The following is a 24,345-nucleotide window of genomic DNA, read 5'->3' on the forward strand; positions in this document are numbered from 1 at the left end:
GTCTGTGCTTAAGATTCTTCTATATTAATCCCTAGACAATAAGTCCATAGCTGAATTCCTGTTCACCTGACTCGTCTATGGCCTTGGGGATCTACTTTAGAGCAACGTAATGATGCCTTGGAACATAGAGGTACGTTCCCTTCTTCCAAATAAACACCTCGGGGTGGTGTTGGTACCTGCCTATCTTGACCGTTATAATTGCTTCTCAGGATCAACCTTGAGACGGAGCCTTTCACAGGATCGGCCATTCTGTGTCTCCCTCCTCCTCAGTCACCTTGGCCAGCTTATCAAAAAGGCCACAGAAAACAAAGCTGTGCGGACTCAGACCGACCCATGGTACGCTAGCTTTCTGTGCCAGTGACCACCTCCATCCACAGACTTCATCAGTGACACAAAGGAGGAAAGTCTGCGGTAGGACATTATGGTAAGAATGTCGTGCACATTCTAAGGGCCTGGGACTTGCGGTAGACTTCACAGCCACAGTTAATGACCAACTTGAGGTCACTCAAGACTTGACTGCTGTCCCACTGTGTGCTCCACTCAGCCTGTTTACCCTGTCTTTAAGAGAGCAAGGTAACAACCAACCTTATTTGTCTTGGATTTCCCACAGAATCAACTTTTACAACCTGAGCTAATGCATGGCTGTAATCTGGAATTATGTACTCCTCAAGGTCCTTGATCCAAATAGTGTGAATGTGTTTGTATTCTGTGCTGTGACAGTCATTTGCTGGAAACAGGAAATACAGGTTTAAAGGAACCTTATAAAAAGAATATCCACCATAAATATTGAACAAAACATTTGGATAGGGCTTGATAAACAATGGTATTTGTGGTACTCTTTGTCATCTGGATAAGTTAAAGCCAACGGCTTAATCCCCTGTGAAACTCGGGTAAAGATTTCTGTACAGTACCACATTCCTTCCACATGTGAGGCTTCCTATGATGCTCAATAAAGTCACAGCAAAGCCCTTTGTTAAGGACAGACACAGTTACACAACAGACAGACACGCACACTGACAGACACAGGTGCTGTCAGACATATACACACACAGAGACATAATCGCAGACATACATACAGACATACACAGAGACTCAATCACATACAGACACACAAACACACACTGACAGACACGTGTGCTGATAGACATACAAACATACACAAATACAATCACAGACATACAAACATACACAAATACAATCACAGACATACAAAAAGACACACAGACAGACATACCCACAGTCAACAGACACACACACACACACACACACACACACACACACACACACAGGCACACTGACAGACATACACACAGTCACAGACACACAATGAATAAAGACACAGGGACAGATTCACAAGACGGCCTTCAGGCAGCCACAAATTCAACTCCTGCAACGGACAGGACAGAAGACACAGGGAAACATGTAACTGAGAATTCATACCTGGACTCACTCTTCGGTTAAATGACTGAGGAGAAATGCTTTATTGATTTCTTCCCTCAATGTAACATGGATGTATGGTTAGTGACTGAATGTATTATTACTGCCTTCAAACTGACCACAAGCTACCCTCAAGTTTCTGTCAGGGAGTTAGTGCGACAGGTCCTCCTACCTCAATTGACCTAATGTGAATAATCCCTTACGGGCGTTCCCAGAGGCTGACCTAATCTAGACCGTCCTTCAGAAGTACACCCAGAGATTTGTCTCCTCGGTGATTCTAGCTCCTCTTGAATTGATGATATTAGCCATTATTCTCAGAAGCCGAGTCTTTAGACTGGTTCTCTGTCTCCCTCCTTCCTTCAGGATTGCAGTAACTGTTCACTGGCCATTCATGGATTCCAACCCTGTTGAACCAATTAGAGTCAGCGTCTGCAACCTGAAGCCTTCTACTGTAGGTATGCCGCTCCTCAAGGAGTCACCAGTTATGAAGAGCGGGCAGCCAGTTAAACAATGACCGCTATGTTCGCTATTTTTCTCATTGATATAACAAAATGCCTGGTACACACCTTCGGGAAGAGGGGTTTGATCCAACTGTGTTAAAGCTTCTCTTGCTGTGGTGAAACACCATGATCAAAGCAACTTATTGAAGAGTTCATTTTGGCTTATGGTTCTAGAGGGGCAAGAAGCCATCATGGTGGAGAAACATGATAGAAGGAAGGCATGGGCCACAGCAAAGGGCAGAGAGCTCCCGTCTGAGAATGAGTAGACAGCGAACTGGAACTAAGGTGAAGTTGTGAACTCTCAAAGCCCGCCTCCAGCAATGTACTTCCTCCAGCCAGACTGCACTAACTAACCCTCTGCCAGGGACTGTCCTAAGCTGGGACCTAAGTGTTCAGATACATGCGCCTGTAGGATGCACTTCTCATTCGAACCCCCACAGGACACTCCCCCACACCATTTCAGAGGGCTCCATCAATTATGGCATTTGGCCCACCCTCCATGAATCCCACCCACCATGACTGCCTCCCTCCATGGTCCCCTCTCATGCCCCCTCCCCGTCTATGGTTCCCACCCTCCATAGCCCCAACCCCACAACACAGCTCCCGCTCTACCAGAACTGGTGGTGCTCTCAGGGGCTGGAGACTGGAGGGTCAGGAGGTCAAGGTCAGATCGAGCCACAGCCTGTGTCAGAACAGCAAGGTCTGAAACGCACATAGCCAGGCCCTTTCCTTCTTCCTCTTGAGAGTGTCCCCAAACATTTCCCTTGCTAAAGAATCCTTTGTAATAAGTAAGATGATTCTGGCCTCAAAGGGGAAGAGGAATGTACTGAATCTCAATGAATGGTGTCCAAAATCCAGGACCTGGACAGAAGCAAGGGAGTGACAGCCCTTGGTAGCAGCCCGGTGTCAGAGGAGAGATATGCATACAAGAATGCATACATACATATGTACACAGACACAAAGACACACACATGCACATGCACATGCGCATGCCTTGGATATAAGGAATGCGAATTTCTAGTGGGAAGAACCAACCATCAGTGTGGTCTCATTGCTGAGTGAGAACCACTCAGGCAGCTTCCCTGCTCCAGCTCAAAAGCACTGATTATAAATGGCAGAGGTCTTTTAGCTTCTTAGGCAAACATAATTATGAAAGTAAATAAAGCATGAACCACCACAGAACACATTCAATGTGCACATTAAAATTTACATTTTTCTTCTCCTGCATGTTTAATTATCTGAGCCTCGTGTTTAGAGAGCTAAGAAAGTGGTCAATTGCAAAGGGCGCAGACCTGTTTCCTCGTGTTATTCAGCGTACAAACTGAAAGGAGGGGTTTTTATAAAGATCTCAGGATCCCTGTTCACTCATTCATCCAGCAAATGCTTCCTGAAGATCCGTTATGTAAAGGGCTCTTGGTAGCCAGGACCCAGCAGAGACCAAGGCAGGCCTGTATCTTAGTTAAGACCTCTATCACGGTGTCGCTTGCCAACCTGACATAAACTAAAGTCACCTAGGAAGCAGGAACTGCCTCTGAAGAATCACCTCCATCACACTGGCCTGGTGCCATGTCTGAGAGGCATGTTTTTACACTGGGGAGCCCAGACCACTGAGGGAGGTGCCATCCCTAGGTATATGGCTCTAAACTATGCGAGGAAGGTAGCTCCACCAGACAGTAAGCCGTGTTCCTCTGGTGGTCTTCACTTCAAGTTCCTGCCTCAGCTGCCCTCAACAACGGCCTATAATCTGTAAGCTGAAACACGCCCTTTCCTGCCCACGTTGCTTTTGGTCACTGTTTTAGATGACAACAGAGAAGAACACAGAATGGTATGTCTCCACCTTGCACAGGACACAGGTACCCAGGTCATTGTGGGAAGACAAGGGCCAAGAGTAGACCCATGTCACAGGCAAAGCTGGGAGCCTTCTGAGGAAGGAGCATAGAGGCCACAAGCCGGAGGAGAATTGGAGAGAGTGTGATGGGGCAGTGCTCTAGCCCAGTGCTCCTCAACCTTCCTGATGCTGCGACCCTTTAATTCAGTTCCTCATGTTGGGGTGGCCCCCAACCGTAACATTATTTTCACTGCTGCTTCCTTAACTATAATTCTGCTACTGTTGTGAATTATAATGTGAGTACCAGATAATGCAGGATATCGGATATGTGAACCCTGTGGGGGTTGAGACCTCCAGGTTGAAAATGGCTGCTCTGGGCAGAGGAGCTAGCTGGTGCAAGGCTGCCGGACAGGAAGGACGTCTATAGTGTGCTACAGAGGATGGAGAGGCTGTGGAGGGAACCAAGGGCCAGAGCAGCGAGCGCTGACAAAGCCTGTGACTGAGGGCACCAGGAGCCCTTGGAGGGCTTCAAGGCAGACTCATGACTCCCAAGCTGTGAGTGCTGCTACAGATTATAACCTGAAGCAACTGGGGACAGATCCCTGGATAGTGGAGATGAAGTGCAGAGAGAAAGGATTAAGTGAGGTGTGCTCACATCAAGGGTCAGCAGCTGCTTCTACAAAGGGCAAGCTAGTTGAATGGCTCCCCTCCGCCCCAACCACTGGTCATCTGTATCTGACGATTCTGCGCCTGCAGAGTCAATCAACCACAGGTCAGTGATGGCTCCAAGACTGCAGAGCGGTTACTGCAGAGCGGGTAGGGGAGAGTGTCTCCATTCCTGATACCCACGCCAGGCAACTCTCTACTTCCTGCCACTCCTGCTCTGGGGAGCCTGATACTTTCTTCTGGCCCCTCTGGGTCCCTACACATACACTTAGTCACATAATTAAAAAAAAATAAATGTTTTGAAAATATATTCACAGGAAAGGAGAGAAGAATCTGCATGACTGTAATTCTAGCATACCTGAGGCTGAGGCAGGAGGATGATGAGTTTGCATTCAGCCTGGACTGGCAAAACCACAACCATGGAAAGAAGAAAGAGGGAAGGAGTGAGGAGGAAGGGTAAGGAAGAGGGATGGGGAAGGGAGGTGCAGGGGCGAGAGGAGAAAAGTAGATGGTCCTCAACCTGTGGGTCTCGACCCCCACAGGGGTTGCATATCAGGTATCCTGCTAATCTGACATTTACCTCTCGATTCATAACAGCAGTCATAAAGTGGAAACGAAAATAATTTTATGGTTGGAGACCTCCATCACAGGCGAAACTCTATTAAAGGGCCGCAGTGTGAGGAAGGTTGAGGACTCCTGTGGTAGAGGGAGGGGAGGTGGGAGAGAAAGGGAGGGGGCAGGGAGTTCAGAGGAGAAGGGGAGAGGAAAACCGGATGGGAGAGAGGGAGAGAAGGGGAAAAGGAAGGAAGGAAATAAGGAAGGAGAGAGAAAGGGGAAGACAGGGAGGGGAGAGGAGACATTTGGAAGGGAAAGTTCTGGTTCAGACCAAAGCTCGAAGGCGTGGCTGAGAGAGCACTGTATCAGCCGTCACCAATGGGGGGAGAGGGGGGAGGGATGCTCGCAGCCCCTGCCAACCTACAGGCGCCTCCATGCTCTGCACTCTTGCCTCTTACCCTGTTCCCTTGTGTGGCTTGGCCCATAACAAGCATCTGAACTGGGCACAGAGAGGCTCATCCTGCAGCCCCTAGGCAGCACAGCCCAGTAACTGACATACGTACTGCTTCATTCATCGGAGACGCGAAGTCTGATCGCAGCCTTAAAGTGAACCCCTCCAGCACTGCCCTCCTCCCCACACAGCCCATGTGCACACCACACAGCTGGGTGCCCTAATGCCTAATGCTTGCATGAGCTCACTTCACCCACGCCAGCCTGTGGTTCACCCCTCGCCTCATGCTCAGCAGAGCCTGTGTCTCCCGCGCACAAACACGGAACCCTCTCAGGCCACCGTGCCTCATCCTCCCGCAGTCTCCGCCCCTGAGGAGACAGAGCATCAGCCTGGCCTCTCAGATGCCCCTTCTTTCAGGAGGAACTGGCCAATTAGCCTTGACCTGGCCTGGCAGGAGAAGCGAGAGGCCTCCAGTGCTGTGGGAACGTTAGCCTTCTCTCCAGCAGGGCTGTTCTTTCACAAGTCAGCTACTGTGTGCCTAACACTAGACATGAGCAGCCAAGCCGCCTTGGGGCCTACATTGCCTCACTGAGTCCCAAAGGAGCTGGCCAGCTTTTGAGGCCCTGGTTCTACCCACTTTTAGCCTTATATGGCTCCCTTCCTGGTGCATTCTTTTGACTCTGGTCTGGATACAAGCTCTGAATCAAACTGGGCTAATCTACTCATATGTCAAATCTCCCCATGCCACGGACCACGCTGTGGACGGCCCTTACCATCTTCCCAGCCACCATGCTGTCCAGACAACACAAATCGCATTCCCCATCTCCTACCATATCCACTGGCATCAGTCCAGACACCACACACACACACACACACACACACACACACACACACACACCTTGTCTACTGTCCAATGCCACCATCTAAGCTTCCAGTTGGTCCCTAGGAATCTTGTCTTGGAGTATCCAAGTATGCACTGTCAGGTGAAGAGACAACAATAGCACTCACAAAGTCACAACTTTCCCTCGGACCCCACGCCCAGGAAGTAGTGCCTTGCGGGGGCGTGAGTACTCTGTAGCTTGGAGCGCTTTATTTTTTTTTTCTTTTTTTTCGGAGCTGGGGACTGAACCCAGGGCCTTCCGCTTTCGAGGCAAGCGCTCTACCACTGAGCTAAATCCCCAACCCACTTGGAGCGCTTTAATGGGCACCACATTCATGCTAAAGCCATATCACTCAAGACTCACCCTAAACAAAATGCCCCAGGAACTAGTATTTCTACATCAGGAAGACAGATGGAGAGAGGAAAATGCAAAAAATGGGTGCCTTCCCATCTCAGACCATGTGTGTCCATCACTCTTCTTGTTGCTGTGGAAACAGCTGACAAAAATAATCTAAGGAAGGGAAAGTTCATTCTGGCCTGTGCTGTGACGGCACAGTCTGTCGTGGAAGGCAAGGCATGGCGGGAGCACAAGGTGGCTGGTCACATGGCATCCACATTCAGAAGCAGAGAGGGATGAATGGTGGTGCTCTGCCTTTGACTCTGTCCTGCCCCTCCTCGGAAGAATAAGGGCTCCGCCCACTCTTTCCTTTGACGATGTCTGGCCCCTCCCTAGTAGAATGAGGCCTTGCACAGATAAAGTGGGACTTCCCACCTCAGCCAACCCAATCTAGAACGCTTCCTCATAAAAGATGCACAGGTATTTGTCCCCTAGATGATTCTAGACTCTGTCAAGTTGGCAATCAAAAGGAACCGTTACGCCTTAGCATCACCAGCTGATGTCCATGGGCCCAAGAGCCTGTGGGTAGCCTGGGCTCCATCCTTGCCCACTGTCAAGATGCCCATGCCCTCAAGGTCATCAAGGTGGGAGTCAATGATCAGGCTGCCTCTATGCTTGCTGTCTTGAAGGTAAATAAAATATTAAAAGAGACAGACCATCCAGCTGCTGAAATCGTTATAAAGTTTATCAGACACAGCAAGTCTGGATTTTCTACGTCAGAATCTTCCTGGACACTTGGTAAAAATGCAGAGCTCTGGTTCCACCCCAGTCCCCCAGAGAGATACTTTCAGGGAGGGAGAGCTTCAGGAAGTTGCTGTTATAGAAAGCATGTTGTGTCTAATGCACACACAAGCTCCAACATACAGAATCCCTCAAAGAGCCCTTAATTCCGTTGTTGCCCAGAGGTGATTTTCTCAGTGTCTCCTTGAAACTGAGAGGCATCCAGCAGCTGGGACAATGCTTCAGAACCCGTGAGCCGGAGCTAAACCCTGTCCCTTCTCGGGAGTGACACCTTTGGGTGATTTTGTGAATCAGCCAGCGTCCCAGCTATGATCCAATTACTCTGATTCCTGCCATCCGAGGCAACACTCCATTAAACATCAGGATGGAGACTCGAGGTCCCCACTTGAGTGCCAGCTAATTAAAGTCTTTAAAAGTGTGCACTAGAACGCAGCCAATATTCCAGAAACAGACACAGAACTGGGGATTTGAAAAAGAGAGAGGAGATAAAGAAAGAAATGAAAAATAGAAACTTTGGTTCAGAAATGGATGTGGCTTTTTCTTCAAAACGACCTTAGGGCTGGGAGATGGGTCACTGGATAAGTGCCTGCTGCACAAACATGCCTGAGTTGGATCCTGGCAACAACACGTAAAAGCCAGGCTCAGCAACTCCGAGTTTTAAGACCAGCACTGGGGAGGTGGAGGCAGGAAAATCCTAGGGAGCTGCTAGTCTGGCTGCCTAAAAGACAAGCTGAGCAGTGAATATGGAAGACCTTCAAAGTCATCATCAGCCTTCACACACAGGCACACACTGCCCCCCAACACACACCACACACACACACACACACACACACACACACACACCACACGCACACACACCACACACACACACACATACACACACACACCACACACACAGGCACATACTGCCCCAACACACACCGCACACACACACACACAGGCACACACACACGCACACACACACATACACACACACACCCCACACACAGGCACATACTGCCCCCCAACACACACCGCACACACACACACCACACATACACACACACACCACAGGCACACACACACCACAGGCACACACACACCCCACACACAGGCACATACTGCCCCCCAACACACACCGCACACACACACACACACACACACACACCACACACACAGGCACACACACACGCACACACACACATACACACACACACCCCACACACAGGCACATACTGCCCCCCAACACACACCGCACACACACACACACCACACACACAGGCACACACACACGCACACACACACATACACACACACACCCCACACACAGGCACGTACTGCCCCCCAACACACACCGCACACACACACACCACACACACACACACCACAGGCACACACACACCCCAAACACAGGCACATATTGCCCCCCAACACACACCGCACACACACACCCACACCACACATACACACACCACACACACACACACAGGCACACACACACACACCCCACACACAGGCACATACTGCCCCCCAACACACACCACACACACACACACACACACACCACACATACACACACACACCACAGGCACACACACACCCCACACACAGGCACATATTGCCCCCCAACACACACCGCACACACACACACACACACACACACACCACACATACACACACACACCACACACACACACACACACAGGCACACACACACACACCCCACACACAGGCACATACTGCTCCCCAACACACACCGCACACACACATACACACACACACCACAGGCACACACACCACAGGCACATACACACACACACCCCACACACAGGCACATACTGCCCCCCAACACACACCGCACACACACACACACACACACCACACACACACAGGCACACACACACACCCCACACACAGGCACATACTGCTCCCCAACACACACCGCACACACACATACACACACACACCACAGGCACACACACCACAGGCACATACACACACACACCCCACACACAGGCACATACTGCCCCCCAACACACACCACACACACACACACCACACATACACACACACACCACACACACACACCCCACAGGCACACACACACCCCACACACAGGCACATACTGCCCCCCAACACACACCGCACACACACATACACACACACACCACACACACACACACACACAGGCACACACACACACCCCACACACAGGCACATACTGCTCCCCAACACACACCGCACACACACACACACCACAGGCACACACACACACACACACCCCACACACAGGCACATACTGCCCACCAACACACACCGCACGCACACACACACACACACACACACACACACCACAGGCACACACCACACACACACACACACACAGGCACATACTGCCCCCCAACACACACTGCGCACACACACACACACACACACACCACATACACATACACACCCCACACACAGGCACACCCCCACACACAGGCACATACACACACACAGGCACACACACACCACACACAGGCACACACACCACACACAAGCACACAGGCACATACACACCACAGGCACATACACACACACCACACACACACACACACACAGGCACATACTGCCCCCCAACACACACTGCGCACACACACACACACACCACACATACACACACACCCCACACACAGGCACATACTGCCCCCCAACACACACTGCGCGCACACACACACACACACAGGCACATACACACCACAGGCACATACACACACCACACACACACACACACAGGCACACACACACCACACACAGGCACACACACCACACACAAGCACACAGGCACATACACACCACAGGCACATACACACACCACACACACACACACACACACACACACACAGGCACATACACACACACATCCCACACACAGGCACATACACACACACATCCCAAACACAGGCACATACACACACACACCCCACACAAGCACACACACAGCACACACAGGCACACACACACACCACATGCACCACACACACACAGTGACCGTACAATTAAACCATCTCCATCTGAGAGGCAAAGGGGCATCAGAGGGTGGAGAGAAAAGTAAAACACAGAGAGGACAAGATATCTGGCAGTGACTCTGACACAGTGGTCCTACTTAGGTTCACCGTGACTTTCTGCTGCGGGCTCTACGGAACAGGTGAAAGCACACTCCAAGTGTTTCCGGGAACTGGCAAATGGACTGCACCGGGCTGTGAACCTCGCAGAAGGCGAGATGCACAATTGCACATTTCCCTTTAAAGGTGATGGACTGTTGGAAGCCGAAACACTGGCAGTGTGCTGACTATTTTAGGAAACTTCTGAGACAAAAAATGTGTGACAAAACAATTTGATGGGTCCAGGAGGGGAAAGGGGATGCCTGCCAGTGGGTAGCTGTGATGCCACATAGGAAACAGCCCAGTGGTAACCCTGATTCAGGATGCAGTAACCATTATGGCAACATGCAAACAGAGGGGTAGATGTGTGTGTGTGTGTGTGTGTGTGTGTATCTGTGGTGTGTGCATTATGTTTGTGTATGTCTGTACAGTATATGTGTGTGATATGTCTGTCTGTATGTAGTATGTCTATATGTGTATTGTGTGTGTCTGTGTATGGTACATATGTGTGGTATGTGTGTGTGTGTATCTGTGGTGTGTGCATTATGTTTGTGTATGTCTGTACAGTATATGTGTGTGATATGTGTGTCTGTATGTAGTATGTCTATATGTGTATTGTGTGTGTCTATGTATGGTATATATGTGTAGTATGTGTGTGTGTGTGTGTGTGTGTGTATGGTATGTCTCTGTGTCTGTGGTGTGTGTGTTATGTTTGTGTGTGTAGTATATCTGAATATGTGTGGTATGTGTGGTATATCTGTGTGTATGTGTGTGTGGTGTGTATGGTGTTTATATGGAGTGTGTATGCATCTGTGTGTGTGTGTGGTATGTCTATATGTGTATTCTGTGTGTCTATGTATGGTATATATGTGTAGTGTGTGTGTGTGTGTGTGTATGGTATGTCTCTGTGTCTGTGGTGTGTGTGTTATGTTTGTGTGTGTAGTATATCTGAATATGTGTGGTATGTGTGGCATATCTGTGTGTATGTGTGTGTGGTGTGTATGGTGTTTATATGCAGTGTGTATGCATCTGTGTGTGTGTGTGTGTGTGTGGTATGTCTCTGTGTATTATTGTGTCTCTGTGTGGTATTTGTATATGTGTGTGTATGTTTGTGTGTGGTGGTGGTGTGTGTGTGTGTGTCTGTGTGGTGTGTGTGGGGGTATATGTGTGTTATGTGTGTGTGCGTGATGTATGTGTGTTATCTGTGTGTTTGTTATATCTCTGTGTGCATTGTATTTATGTCTTTGTGTGTGTGTGATGAATACTCACAGGCGGGTCATCCACCCATGCATGGGCACAGAGGCTAGAGGACAACAGCACACGTGGTGCACTGTCACTCGCAGGACAGGGTTTCTCACTGTACTGGAGCCAGGCTGATAGGCAGCAAGACCCAGGCATCCTCCTGTCTGCATCCCCCATCCACAGCATGAAGCTTAGATCTGCATGCCAACCACATCTGTATTTTACACAGGTACGTGGGATTCAAACTCAGATCCCCGAGCTTGTGTGACGAGAGCCTCCTCAACCCATCCCCACAGCCCCTGGGGATATGTGCTCTTAAACCCAGTAAGGAAAATAGAATTGGACACTGCTTGGGTAACCCAGAAGATGGCGGGGCAGGGGCTCTGGAAGAGCAATAGCGACAGCGAAAACCCGAAGGAAGTGCATAGGAGATAACAGTGAGACAGGAGACACGGACCTGAGTGGTTCAGTCACCACAGGAAGTGTAAGTTAACTAAAGGTCCCCGTGCAAAGGTGAGCTCAGGGCTGGGGAGAAGGCTCAGTAAAGTGCATGACAAGAGCTTCATGGCCAGCAACCACACTAAGGAACCAGGTGTGGGGTACACAGCAGTAGGCACAGCTCTGGGGAGCCAGGGGCAGGAGGATCTCTGGGGTGCACTGGCCAGCAGGCCTAGCCAAGCTGGTTAGCTTTGGGCTCGGTGAAAGGTGTCTCCAAAAAAAAAAAAAGAAAGAAAGAAAGAAAGAAAGAAAGAAAGAAAGAAAGAAAGAAAGAAAAGAAAAAAGGAGAAAATTATTTTGGAAGATACCCAAGAGGTCGACTTCTGGCCTCTACACAGCCATGCACACACATATGCACACATGCAAACATGTATTCACACACACCAATATAAAAGATAAGACCTAGTTCTGTTGGTTATTAAAGGTAAAAGCACATCTGCCCACGCTACCAGAGGGCCGCTGGGCCAGCTGTTACTATTAGGACAAAATAGAGGTTAACACAGAGTATCATCAACTTTATTCCTCTGAAAAGCTACTGTTCTCTCTTCCCCTTGGCCAGAGAGAGTGCTGCCCAGTGGCCAGAGAGCTGTCTATTCGGAGTTCTGCTTGGGAAACTTCACAATGGAAATATGGAAGAAGGGAACTCTTTACAGCAGCTTTTAACAAACACAATTTCTGTGTCATATCCATCCACCAAAAAGACTTGCTGTGTTGAAGCAGTACCCAATGTCACTGAGGCCTCTGGGGGATGATAAGGTTAGATGAAGCCATATGGGTGGGGTTCTCGTGATTGAGCTAGTGAATTAATGAGAAAAGACCCACAGGAGGCTTGCCATCTCTCTGTCTCGACTCGTGTACAGACACAATGGGAAGGCAGCCATCTGCAAACCGGGAAGACGTGGCCTTCACCTGTAACCAAATCAGCCAGAACCTTGACACGGTGTGTTGTTTAAGCATCCCTGACTGGTGTTTCGTTACAGCGGTGCGACCCACAGGACAGCTGGGACACTCTTAGGTGGCATCTGCCGTGCTGTTCCTCGGATAGCGTGGTGAAAGGCTGAGTAATCTCGAAGAACCTGGCATGGCACTGTGCTGCTGCAGATGGCAGTGAAACCCCAGTGTCCCCAGGAGCTGGCACAGCACACTTGCTCAAGTCTACCTCGGTCCCTGCAGCCACAGCCACTGCTGCAGAAATCATGCCTGGAGCTGACACTGCCCATATTCAGTCTTCTCCTTGGGACGTCCAGATCTCGGGGCTGAACACCAGCTTCTGCAGGAGGCTGCTTCTGGCAGCCTGTCCCTAGTCACTCGACTGCACTGTGTAACCACTGCCATCCTGTTCAACACTAGGGTCTTAGTTCATGAGGCTGACAGGACGGGAGCCACCCTGAAGACACGGGTTCATGAGTGTGTGTGTGTGTGTGTGTGTGTGTGTGTGTGTGTGTGTGTGTATGTGTGTGTGTGTGTGTGTGCGTGTGTGTGTGTGTATGCCGTCTGAACTGCACATATGCAAGTGAGAATGTGTGTGGAAATGCACCCACATATGCAAGTGAGAATGTGTGTGGAAATGCACCCACATGCACTGCTGTCTACATATAACCACTTACGGTAACATCTGCCTGATCTCGACTTTGCTGGTGATCAGCAGAGAGCAGGCCGCTGAGTAGTCAAGTGACCCAGAGTGCACGACCACCATGCGACCACCTATAAAGGATGCTCATCTTAGCCACCGGATGCTGGGCTGGCCCGTTCGCAGCTTCTCCACTGACATTCTATCTGCTCCTCCTTCTCGTAGGTTTACACTCGGAATCAACTAGAATCATCTCTGGCACGTCATTCCTGTTGTTGGCACCGGGTTGGGTATGCACAAGGGCCCTTCCCAGCTTTCAGGGCGAGCAGCAAGCCCAACTTTGCGGCTAAAGCTGGGCTGGTCCAGGGGATACAGGGAGCACTGTCCAACCATAGAGATAGTGTGTGAGGATGGAGATGGCTCCTAGCTAAAGAACCTGCTGCAGAGATGGGGGCGGGGAGGCTGCCGGAGGGTGAGCAGCCAGGGGACAGCCAGCTCAATTCCAGCCCAGGTCCTTCTCTCATGACACAAAGGGTCATGTGCATAGCAAGACTCACACGCTCAGCCCAGAGCTGACCCACTGGCCCAGATGGCTGTTGCCAACCACTGACATTATGTTTAATCATTTTATGATTTGCGTGATAAAAGTTCACAACACCCCACCCCCACACACATCAAGGGAGAGTGGCAGCTCTCCCTCTTGTCACCTGTGTGTTGAGAAAAGGGAATTTCCTGAGGACACTGGGACACTAGCTGTGATCAGAGGCAAGCTGTGTCTGAGACAAGGGGTTAAAAAAAGAAACAAATCCCACCTCTTCCATCGTACCTCAGGCATCCCCAAGACTGCATGTGAGAGAGAATGACTTATCCCCACTGGCTTTAACTGGACCCTCTCCTTCAGTACAAACTGGCCAAACCTCATCTCTGTCCCAAAACCGCACTATCTGGTTTGTTTTTTTATTTCCTGACACCACTTTTTCCCTCCAACTCCCTGGGACTCTGACTCCTTGGCCCAACCAATCTGAGATCTGGTGAGCAGTGAGATACAGCGAGGGGGTGTCCTATGAAGGTAGCACCAGCCACCTGACTCAAGAGAGAGAGCTGCAGACTATGGCCAAGCCAGCCCTGTCCCAGCCCCCGTGTGCCACTAGCTTGAGTGCACACCCGGTGTCTTTACCACCCCAGCTGTCCATGACTTCTACATATGTGGATCCTGAAATGTTTCCTGACTCAAGCTATGGCAAGAGAGGACAGTCACAACTTTATGGCCTAACATCAAAAAGATGGGGGGGCAAGCTCAGGTTTTAGAAGGTTCCAAGCACACATGTCCACATTCGAGCCTCCCTACCGAGACGAAGACCGTCTATGATGACAAGAACCACTGGAGGCTTAAGGAGTTTCCCTCAGAAAATGCGCTCGCGCTCTCTCTCTCTCTCTCTCTCTCTCTCTCTCTCTCTCTCTCTCTCTCTCTCTCTCTGTCTCTCTCTGTCTCTGTCTCTCTCTCTCTCTCTGTCTCTCTCTGTGTGTGTGTGTGTGTGTGTGTGTGTGTGTGTGTTTCTCATACCAGTTCTACTCTGAGTCCTTCGGGAACAACAGCACTGTCCAATGTAATTTATAGCCCTGGTTGAAAACTGACGAGCAGGCAGCAAGCTCCTGGCCCTCTGCCATCTCAGTGAGCCAGGACAGCTAAAGCACAAGCACACACAGAGCCGTCTACATGCCTGCCCCAAAAGACATAGCACGTAGACGGGGAAAGACAGTTCACAGCATGTACTCCCACCATCCACGTGGGTCCTCACGCATGTCCACAGAATGGTTAAATTGCTTCGAGGTTGCTGTTTTGTGGTACTGAGGAGGGAACCCAGAACCACAAGCCTTCTGGACAAAGGCCCAGACAGTGCAGGACCCCTCCAGTCCAAGGCACTGTTTTCTCTAAGTCAGTGACGGTACTATATTAGGGAGTTGCCTCAAGCCAATGGGGTCCCCAAGCTGTATGTGACTACATTTCTAGGAGCCACAGGAGGCTGTGGGTGTCCCCAGCAGCTGGAGAGGCTGCCTCTATCACAGCTATGCCATTTGTACCTGAGAAAAAATGCTAGGCATGCGGCTCCCTAAAGCCCTATCTAGGCCAAAACCTGGGGTTTCAGGACACCAGGGGTCCCTTAGTCAGTGATGCTCTGTAAACACGAAGTCTTTCCTAATGTCCCCTAGCCAGGACCTCCAGGGTCACACGCATGCTGGTTCTCCACTCAGAAGTGGAATGTTAATCAGCGTCTCAGATTCCTGAGCACGGCGTGCCCCTCAGGGAATCCCCTCACAGCCAGCAGGGGCGCTTAGGGAAAAGATGTCCAGTGTGGGCTCTGCTTAAGAACATGCTGTGCCCGCCCAGTGGCTATGGCAGCATCCACAGCCATCTCTCTAGCTCGACCCTACAAGAAACTGCACAGGCCCTGGGGAGGTGAATCCACCAGTAAAGTGTCAGACGCCTGGAGTACGCTGGCTGGCCAGCCTGGCTGAATTAGTGAGCCTCAGGACCCAGTTAAAGAGCCTGTCTCAAAGACCAATGTCAACACCTAAAGTTGACCTCTGGCATCTACACACTCATAACATGTGTGTACAGACACAGACACACATTCATACTCTGTGTGTGTGTGTGTGTGTGTGTGTGTGTGTGTGTGTGTGTGTGTGTGTGTGTGTGTGTAAGACGCTCCAGCCTGAAGTGCAGCTCACAGAGAGAGGCAGGACTACATATAAAGGCTTAGAGCGATGGGAAAGTCTGATGGAGAGGACCAAGTCTCCCTTCTGCTGTAGCTGCAGCCGGGCTTCCCCACAGCACCAGCTTTATCCCACCAACTTGTGAGTAGAACGGCACAGGGCTCGCTCTTCTCTCTCGGTCTTCGTAGATGCGCATGAAGAGTGTTAGCGGTGGAGAACATCCACAAAGGACAGAGATACGTGCAAGCACCCCTCTGGTGGTCAAAGTTTGCCTCTCGCAACATGTCACTTCAGACATCAATCACAGGTAGTTCCTCGAAGCAGCTCCTGCCCTCCAAAAACTGTCCCCAGCACGAGCGTGCTGTGCGTGACTGTCCCACATAGTGGTGTTTTTATAACGAGACAGATCTCCTGGCCGACACAAGGAGACCTGATAGACACTGGAGACATAACAGAACCAGGGAGGAAGCTGGTGCCCTCTACTCCCACTCAGAGCGTGCTCAGGCTGGGACATACAGTTTCACACGCAGGAGAGCCACAGAGAGCCACAAGCACCTGCTGCTTCCTCTTCCCACTCCAGCCTCTCCTGCAGTCTCTTTAAGATGTCAGACGCCCAAAGGGAGATGGGAGGAGGGGGAGAACACACTGTGGGTGATGGAAAACAAGATTCCATTCCCAGGCACGCACGGGCATACATGGGAAGGCCAGCCAGCCAATACCAAGGGCTTTCTGGCTTCCTGCCTCCCCCTGCTCTTCCAGGACCACTGACTGCCCGCTCTGACTCTGCGGTAAGGCTCAATGGATTAAAAACTGAAGAGGACTCAAGTTAAACGCACCTGCACCCCCCCCAATCTCCCCACAGCCTCAAAAGCCATTGGCTCCCAAGTTCCGGGAGCAGTAGGCTTCCAGGGAATCAAGTCTCGCTGACCCAGAAGGTCCATACCCTGCCCGTGCTCAGTCGATATGGGATAACCACAGGGATTCCGTCATCAAAAACCATTAATTGGCACTCCACGTGGCACCTGTGGAAGGGCCAAGTTGCAGCCCTTTTCAGGTCTGGGAAGCAAATTAACAGAGACACGGGAGGGAAACCTTTAGCCCGTCTCCAAGTGCAGGGCAGCAGGCTACTTCTGCGCACGACTCTGCAGACATTCGCATTCAGAAGCTAGAGTGATCAGAAACAAAGCCTGCCTATTTGTGAGACCTTCTGAGACGCGTCCCCATTCTCCCATTAAGAGTAGCAATTAATTTCTGCTCCAGTGTTCCAGGTCAGATGTTTACTGAATCTTCTGCCAACGAGTGAGTGGAGTGAGGTCTGGGCACCGAAGGTTAGGGCGCCTCTTTCTCAGCCCTTCCGAAACCCCACCCCACAGCCTTTAGCGTCCACTCCGCAATCATTTCTGACTTTCTGTATTATCTACCCAGAGCTTGCCCCGAAGCATCTCTGTATCTAAAGCACAGATTAATTAAAACAAACACAAGCCAAAGATTAACAATAACAACAAAGAAAGCACGCAGCACGCAGCACGATACAAAGTAGCCAATGAGTATTTACACTGCCCAGAGAAATCCCCTCTGCTCACGCAGCTGGTCAAATACACCTGCCGCCAAGCCTGGTCCCCTCACCATTCCCCCCCTCTCCCAGGTCCCAGTAAGGCTGGCCAATCACGACTGGAGGGCCCTGAATGAGAGACTGGCTTAGGAGCCCAGGTGGCCCTAGTAAGCAAGCAGAATGGGAGGCAAGCAAGGGCAGTGTAGAGCCACTGAGGCGGCCACTTCAAACCACTGCTCAGCAGTGTGGGCCCCTCTGGCCATGACTTTCCTTCCCGTATGAGTGGGAAATCTCCCAAAGAGAAGTTGACACACGGCCAGACAGTTCTAAGAATCCTCAGCTCCCCGTGATGGTTTCTAAAAGCCACCAGCACATACAGTTAGATCTGACAGCAAAGAAACCAAAGGTCCAGGGGGCAGAAACAGACTCTGCCATTCAAGCTTCCAGAGGAAAGACAGCAGCTGACAGATGGTGGTTCCTTAGGAAACTATCGCCAGTCGGCCGTGCGGCCGTCGCATCCGACTAGGTCCAGGGGATGTGTTCGAGTACGTGTGCCCTGCAAGTGATAAGTCTTGTGGCAGCCCCAGGCCCAGCGATCTAGATCAACCTTCCCTCTCTCGAGCTGGTCATTTAAGGTGAGACAGGAGGAAAGGCTCAGACATGGATGCACTGGCCTGAAGTCCCAGCGTTTGGGAGTTGAAGCAGGAAGACTGTGAGTTCAGGGCTAGCCTGGGTTACATAGAAAGGAAGGAAGAAAGGAGGCAAAGGGAAATAGGGAAGGAGGGAGGGAAGAAGACAGACAGGGAGAGAGGAGGGAAGGGCAAGAGAATATATAAGGGAGGGGATACAGGAGAAGCAGAGGGAGAGAATACACACAAGGGCGGTTCCACTGTGTACTGGAGCACATTCCCGACTCCATCTAACAGAAAAACAATCTCACTTTTCTCACATACCCCTCCCCTTTCTGGGTGAGCAGTGAAGCCAGGCACCAACCTGGAGGTCCTTCCATCCAGGTATGTGAGCAGGTATGTGGTACGGGGACCTGACACACATCCCACCCTGTGAATGACATCAACCCTTATCTGCTCTGCCAATAGCATGTGCTGTGGTAACAAGAGTTTACTAAAGGCTTCTTCTGGCTGCCGACACACAGCCTGGCCTTGGCTCTCTGCTTGGCCAAGCAGTTCAAGTCAGAAAGGGATGCTCAAACCAAGCCCAAACCACCTGCCTGGTTCCCACCCGGAAGCTCGATAGCTCTGGTTCTCCCCAACACTGATGTTTTTTGTTACGGTTCACATCTTACAGTCTCCGGATGGTAGGGAGGGGAAACCTGGAGCTCAGAGAACACGTGGCCATAAATGTCAGAGGTGAACTCCGACCTCTCAGACTCCCCCTCCACCTGCCACTTCCTGTTAACCTGGGTGTATGTGAGGAACTTGTAAAGGTCTTTCTATCTTTGGCTGTGTTGTTATTTCCCTGATGACTCTGTCAGCTCTCAAGCTCTCCTAGAACCATGAGCCTAAGCCTCTCCCCCCCTCCCCCGTTCCGGTTGCTCACGTAAATGTACGTGAGCACTCCACAATGGCTACCATTTACACATCTGACATTCAAAATCTGAACTCAGCAAGGAGTGAACAGCGAGGAATTAGTCATGCTAACAGGCGGGTGGGTGCTTTCTTGATGGAAGGAATCACCATTCACTCCTTCTGATGACCTGTCTGTTTAGACTCCACCAACCACCTGAGGTAGGAATGGATCCAGCAAGGCAAGCAGAGAGAAATCTGCTTTCCGGAGTGGGACAACGATACTCACCAGGTGGGGCATCAGGAGGTCAGCCAGGTAGACAAAAGCAGCTCCCAGGGTGAAGCCAACGGCCACTGGGAAGAAGGCGAAGGCACCAAAGCCCCCTGAGGAGGTGGCCATCTCAACCGCTGGTGCAAGCAGCGACCAATAGGAAGCTGCTAACATGACCTGGAGAAACCACAGGGAGAAGCTAGTCATTAACCAACCATAAGGCTTTGAGGGGGTAGAGGAATAACCCATACCACTCCCACCCCCCCGAGGAGAAAGACCAGCCCATAAGGCTTTCTGAGGAGGGAGTCCTCCACCTTCCAAGAGGTGGAAAAACCAATCCATAAGGCTTTGAGGATGGTGAGAGTCAACCCAAGGCCTTCCAAGGGGGAGCCTCGTCGTTCTCTTCATCCTAAAATAAGCTACGAGAGTTCACACTTGTTAGGCCTTTAACCCAGGTGGCAGGTACTATCTCAACAAGGAGACTAGCAAAAGTTCCCCCCGAATTCTTATTTATGAACCTAACTTAACAAAGGAAAGGCCATTGGCAAGTAGCCTGGGCTTTTGTAAACAACCCTTCACTCACGCTCCCGTAAGCGTGAAACACATTGGGTCACCAAACAGCGAAGGCATGAAACTTACAGAGGGGCTAGATGAGGAGAGGAAAGGCATCAGCGAGAAAGGGAGGGGCAAAAAGAGGGTAAGGGGAGTAGATATGATCAAAAAACACATAACATATATGTATGAGGATGTCATGAGATCCACTACTGTGTATAATGTAGCTAATACGCTCAGACACTGGAGTTCTTATCCAAGCGTGATTTTTGCACTCTAGGGACAGGCGACATGGGAGTCGCTTTGTCACACTGGGGGTGGGGGAGGAGGCTACGTCTGGTGATAAACACCCTCCCACGCACATCACAGCCCCTGACAGCCAAGAGACATGTGGCCCCAGATGTGAGTCCTAAGGCTGTTGAGAGATGCTGTTCCAATTTCAAGCTCCCCAGACAAAGTGTTCATAATTACACGGGCTCCACTGCATTAGAGCACAGCTGATTATTACAGCGATCTTCCTTGTGTTGGATGACAGGTGTCTCCTTCCATGTTTCCCTCCTTGCTCTTTTCCCGCTCTCTGGCACGTCAACAGCGGTGGGTCTTCCCCCTTGTGTCATGTGACGGCGTGTGAAACGTCTGAAGACGTCAGTCCATCAATGTCAGATTAGTTCCTGCAGTGTCCTCATCTCTAAAACTGAAGAGTGGAGCTAATAACTATTGATCAACAGCCATTTCTAGGCACCAAGGTTTGTATTTGATATCTTGTCTTGTCATCTGCACCCCGGGAGACAGGTGTTCTCTGTTATTTGTGGAAAAAGAAATTGAATCGCAGGCTGGGGATATGGGTTCCAGGAGTGAAACATTCCCTATACAAGCAGAAGGACCTAAGTCAAATCCTCCTGAATCCCTGTTTAAAGCTGAGTGTGGCAGCCCATGCTTGAAATCTGAGCTCTGGGGAGGTGGAGACAGGCAGATCCCCTGGGAATGCTGGCCAACCAGCCTAGACAAATTGACAGCTCCCGGTTCCAGGAGAGACCCTGTCTCAATAAACAAACTGTCTAACAACACCAGAGTTGATCTCCGACCTCCATAAGAGTGTACGTGCATGTGGATGCGTACCCACTGTGCTGGCTAATCTTGGTTGTCAACTTTCTCCCACCCCCAAGAGGGGACCGGAACTGAGGAATCACCTCCACCAGAATGGCCCGTAGGCATCTCTCTGTGTGGCATTTTCTTGACAGATGTGAAAGGGCCCAGGCCACTGTGGGCAGTGACACACTCCTGAGCAGGTAGTGCTGGGCTACATAAAAACAGTAGTTGAATGTGAGGCTTGGAATGAGCAGTGTTCCTTGTTTCTGTATGATTTCCTACCCAGGGTCCTGCCTTGACTTCTGCCATGGTTTCCCTCTGTGATGGGCTATGACCTAGGACTTAGTTGTAAGGTGAAGTAAACCCTTTTCCCCCGACTTTCTTTTGGTCAGCGTTGTATCACACCGACAGAAAAATGAACGATGACACTCCCACATGCACACACACACACACACACACACACACACTAGAAATGGGGAGAGGAATTGAATCTTAAATACGGGCAGTAAGCGGCAGATGCAGGCCAACCAGCACCGCAGTCAACCCAGTGACCGGAAGAGAGACGTGCAGCTGCTCTCACAGGTCAACAAGCTCAATTTGACAAAGTGTTCTCCGGGGCTGACCGAATTAATCATTCGCCTGTGGCTTTTTAATCTTACGCATGCTGTGACATCGTCGTGGCTAGAGTCCACCCACCACCTGTCGTAACAGTCACAGACGACATAGACAATGTTGAATGGGTTTCTAAATTTTACTTAATTATGCCACATCACCGGTCTCTGAAATAACACGTGGAGTGACAACCAGGCGTTAGGATGGCAAGACGGAGAACAATCCACGCAGGAAGCCGTGGATTGCCTTCTGCCAGCCATGGCTCACACAGAGCCGCTCGCTCGGGGAACTGGTTGTCCCAGCAAAGGTCTTCATGTCACCCATGGAACTCTGCCTGTGCCTCTGATGCTCCAGGAAAGGAAGAAATTATGTCATCTCAACTAGACCGGTGCAGAGATTGACCAGTTCACACCATGAGCCTGCACCATCACGAGAGACCACAGAAGGATCCAGAGACTCCCCGTCCAGAATTCTACTCGTCAGCTTTAGGCTTCCACAGCCCTTGTAAGTTTACCATCTGCACAGGGATGGGACACAGACTCACTCCTCATTCTCCTCTGTGAACCTGACCCGACCAGGAATCCATGCCCCACTCAGTTTCCTGTCCCACAACAGTTTCAAAACCATTTAAGACCCAGGGAAAGCCAACTTGTCAGACCATCCGAACTCTCTACACACTGCGAGGCAACGAAGCCACTCTGCCCAGCGTCACCTCAGCTGGGCACCTCAGTCTGGCCCGTTCCTATTTCAAACACCTACTCCAACATCGTCCTCAGCATCTCTGGAACCAAGGCTGTTTTCCGCCTGTGATGGCTAAACGTGGTTGTCAACTTGGGTCTGGAATCAATTAAAAGACAAGCCCCTTGGCACTGTCTGCCGTCAGAGGTTTCCTTGATCACACTCTCAGAAGAGGAAAGACCTCCCCTAAATGTGAGTGGCACCTCCCAAGGGCAACCCAGATAAAAAGAAATGGAAAAAAACAAACAAACAAACAAAACAAAACATCAGTTTTTTGCCTGCTTGCCTTCACCATGCTGGCAACTTCGTCTGCTCCGTTCCTGAAGCATTTCTTCACCAATAACAGAGCCAGCATCCCCAGGCTTCCAATGCAGACAGAAGCCATTACTGGGCAGCCAGACTGTATCATGTAAGGTAACCTAATAAAATTCATTTTCATAGGGTTTATTCCACCAGGCCTGTCCCCTAGATCCTCAAGAAGACGGCCACAGCTAACTCATGTCCCTGGGCATGAGAAACACGCCAAGTTGTCACAGATACATTATTTATGATGGAGCAGATAGTCAAGCTCTTCAAAGGCCATGCTGGACGCTGGGATGCTTGGAGAGGATCCAGACAACACGGTGGACCGCTCCATGGTGACCACTGTTCTTCACCCTTCTGGTCAAATCTAGAGCCCCATTGGACTACCTTCATTTTTAATTTCCTTGCCAGCTTCCTGATTTACACATAAATTGAGGCGCACCAACAGAACAATTTGTACACGGTAATGGGTTGACATCTAAAGCGGGCGGGGTCATTACGAGGACACATGTGGTCAGACCTGTGACTCTCTCCTTTCCTGTGACAGAAGGAACTCTGTGGGTGCGACCACACTAACCACAGAGATAGAAGAGATAGCTGTGGTCATCAAGGTGGGGCCAACATTGTGCCAAGGACCCTAGCTGTGGAAAGCCAGGACCCTAATCAACTGTAAGGACCTGACCCTGAACGACTGCCCTCAGAGGTGTGCTGAGCTCTCCAGGCCCGGCGGACACCTCTATGTCTCCCACTGTGGCAATGCCAAGACTATCACTGCTGGCCTTTCTCCCGGCGTCTCTGACCCTTGGCTGCCAGTTCATGTCCGTGACAACAAAATGCAGACGAATCTGGACTCAGAAGCTTGGCTCTGGCACCTACCAGTGAGGTGGCCCCAGCAAACAAAAGGAGGCCTCTGTTGCTCAGTTTGGCCAACTGACAGGGATGCCACCAACCAGGGCTACTGGAAGAATGGAGCAATAGGGCCAGCATGCCAACCCACGAGCTGGCGGGAGGCAGGTGTTGTGTTAGACAATCCCACTTCCCCAAGCTCTGCTCGCTGGGTCTGCTCCTCCTCCCCCGAACTTGCACAGCTCCCCTCTGCC

General features: G+C 50.7%; 1 protein-coding gene across 24 annotated transcripts in view; it reads right to left on the bottom strand.

Moving 5' to 3' along the window:
• The window catches only part of Slc39a11 (solute carrier family 39, member 11), a 409,809-nt gene that overhangs the window by 266,766 nt on the left and 118,698 nt on the right, over nt 1-24,345 (bottom strand). For all 24 annotated transcript variants that reach the window (XM_087570871.1, XM_087570870.1, XM_087570867.1 and 21 more), the window contains 1 exon segment: nt 19,970-20,128. In XM_087570871.1, coding sequence (XP_087426997.1) covers nt 19,970-20,125 — 156 coding nt within the window. In that variant the 5' untranslated portion in view covers nt 20,126-20,128.

This window comes from Rattus norvegicus, chromosome 10, assembly GCF_021556685.1.
Source record: "Rattus norvegicus strain SHRSP/BbbUtx chromosome 10, alternate assembly SHRSP_T2T, whole genome shotgun sequence".
Classification (NCBI taxonomy): Eukaryota; Metazoa; Chordata; class Mammalia; order Rodentia; family Muridae; genus Rattus; species Rattus norvegicus.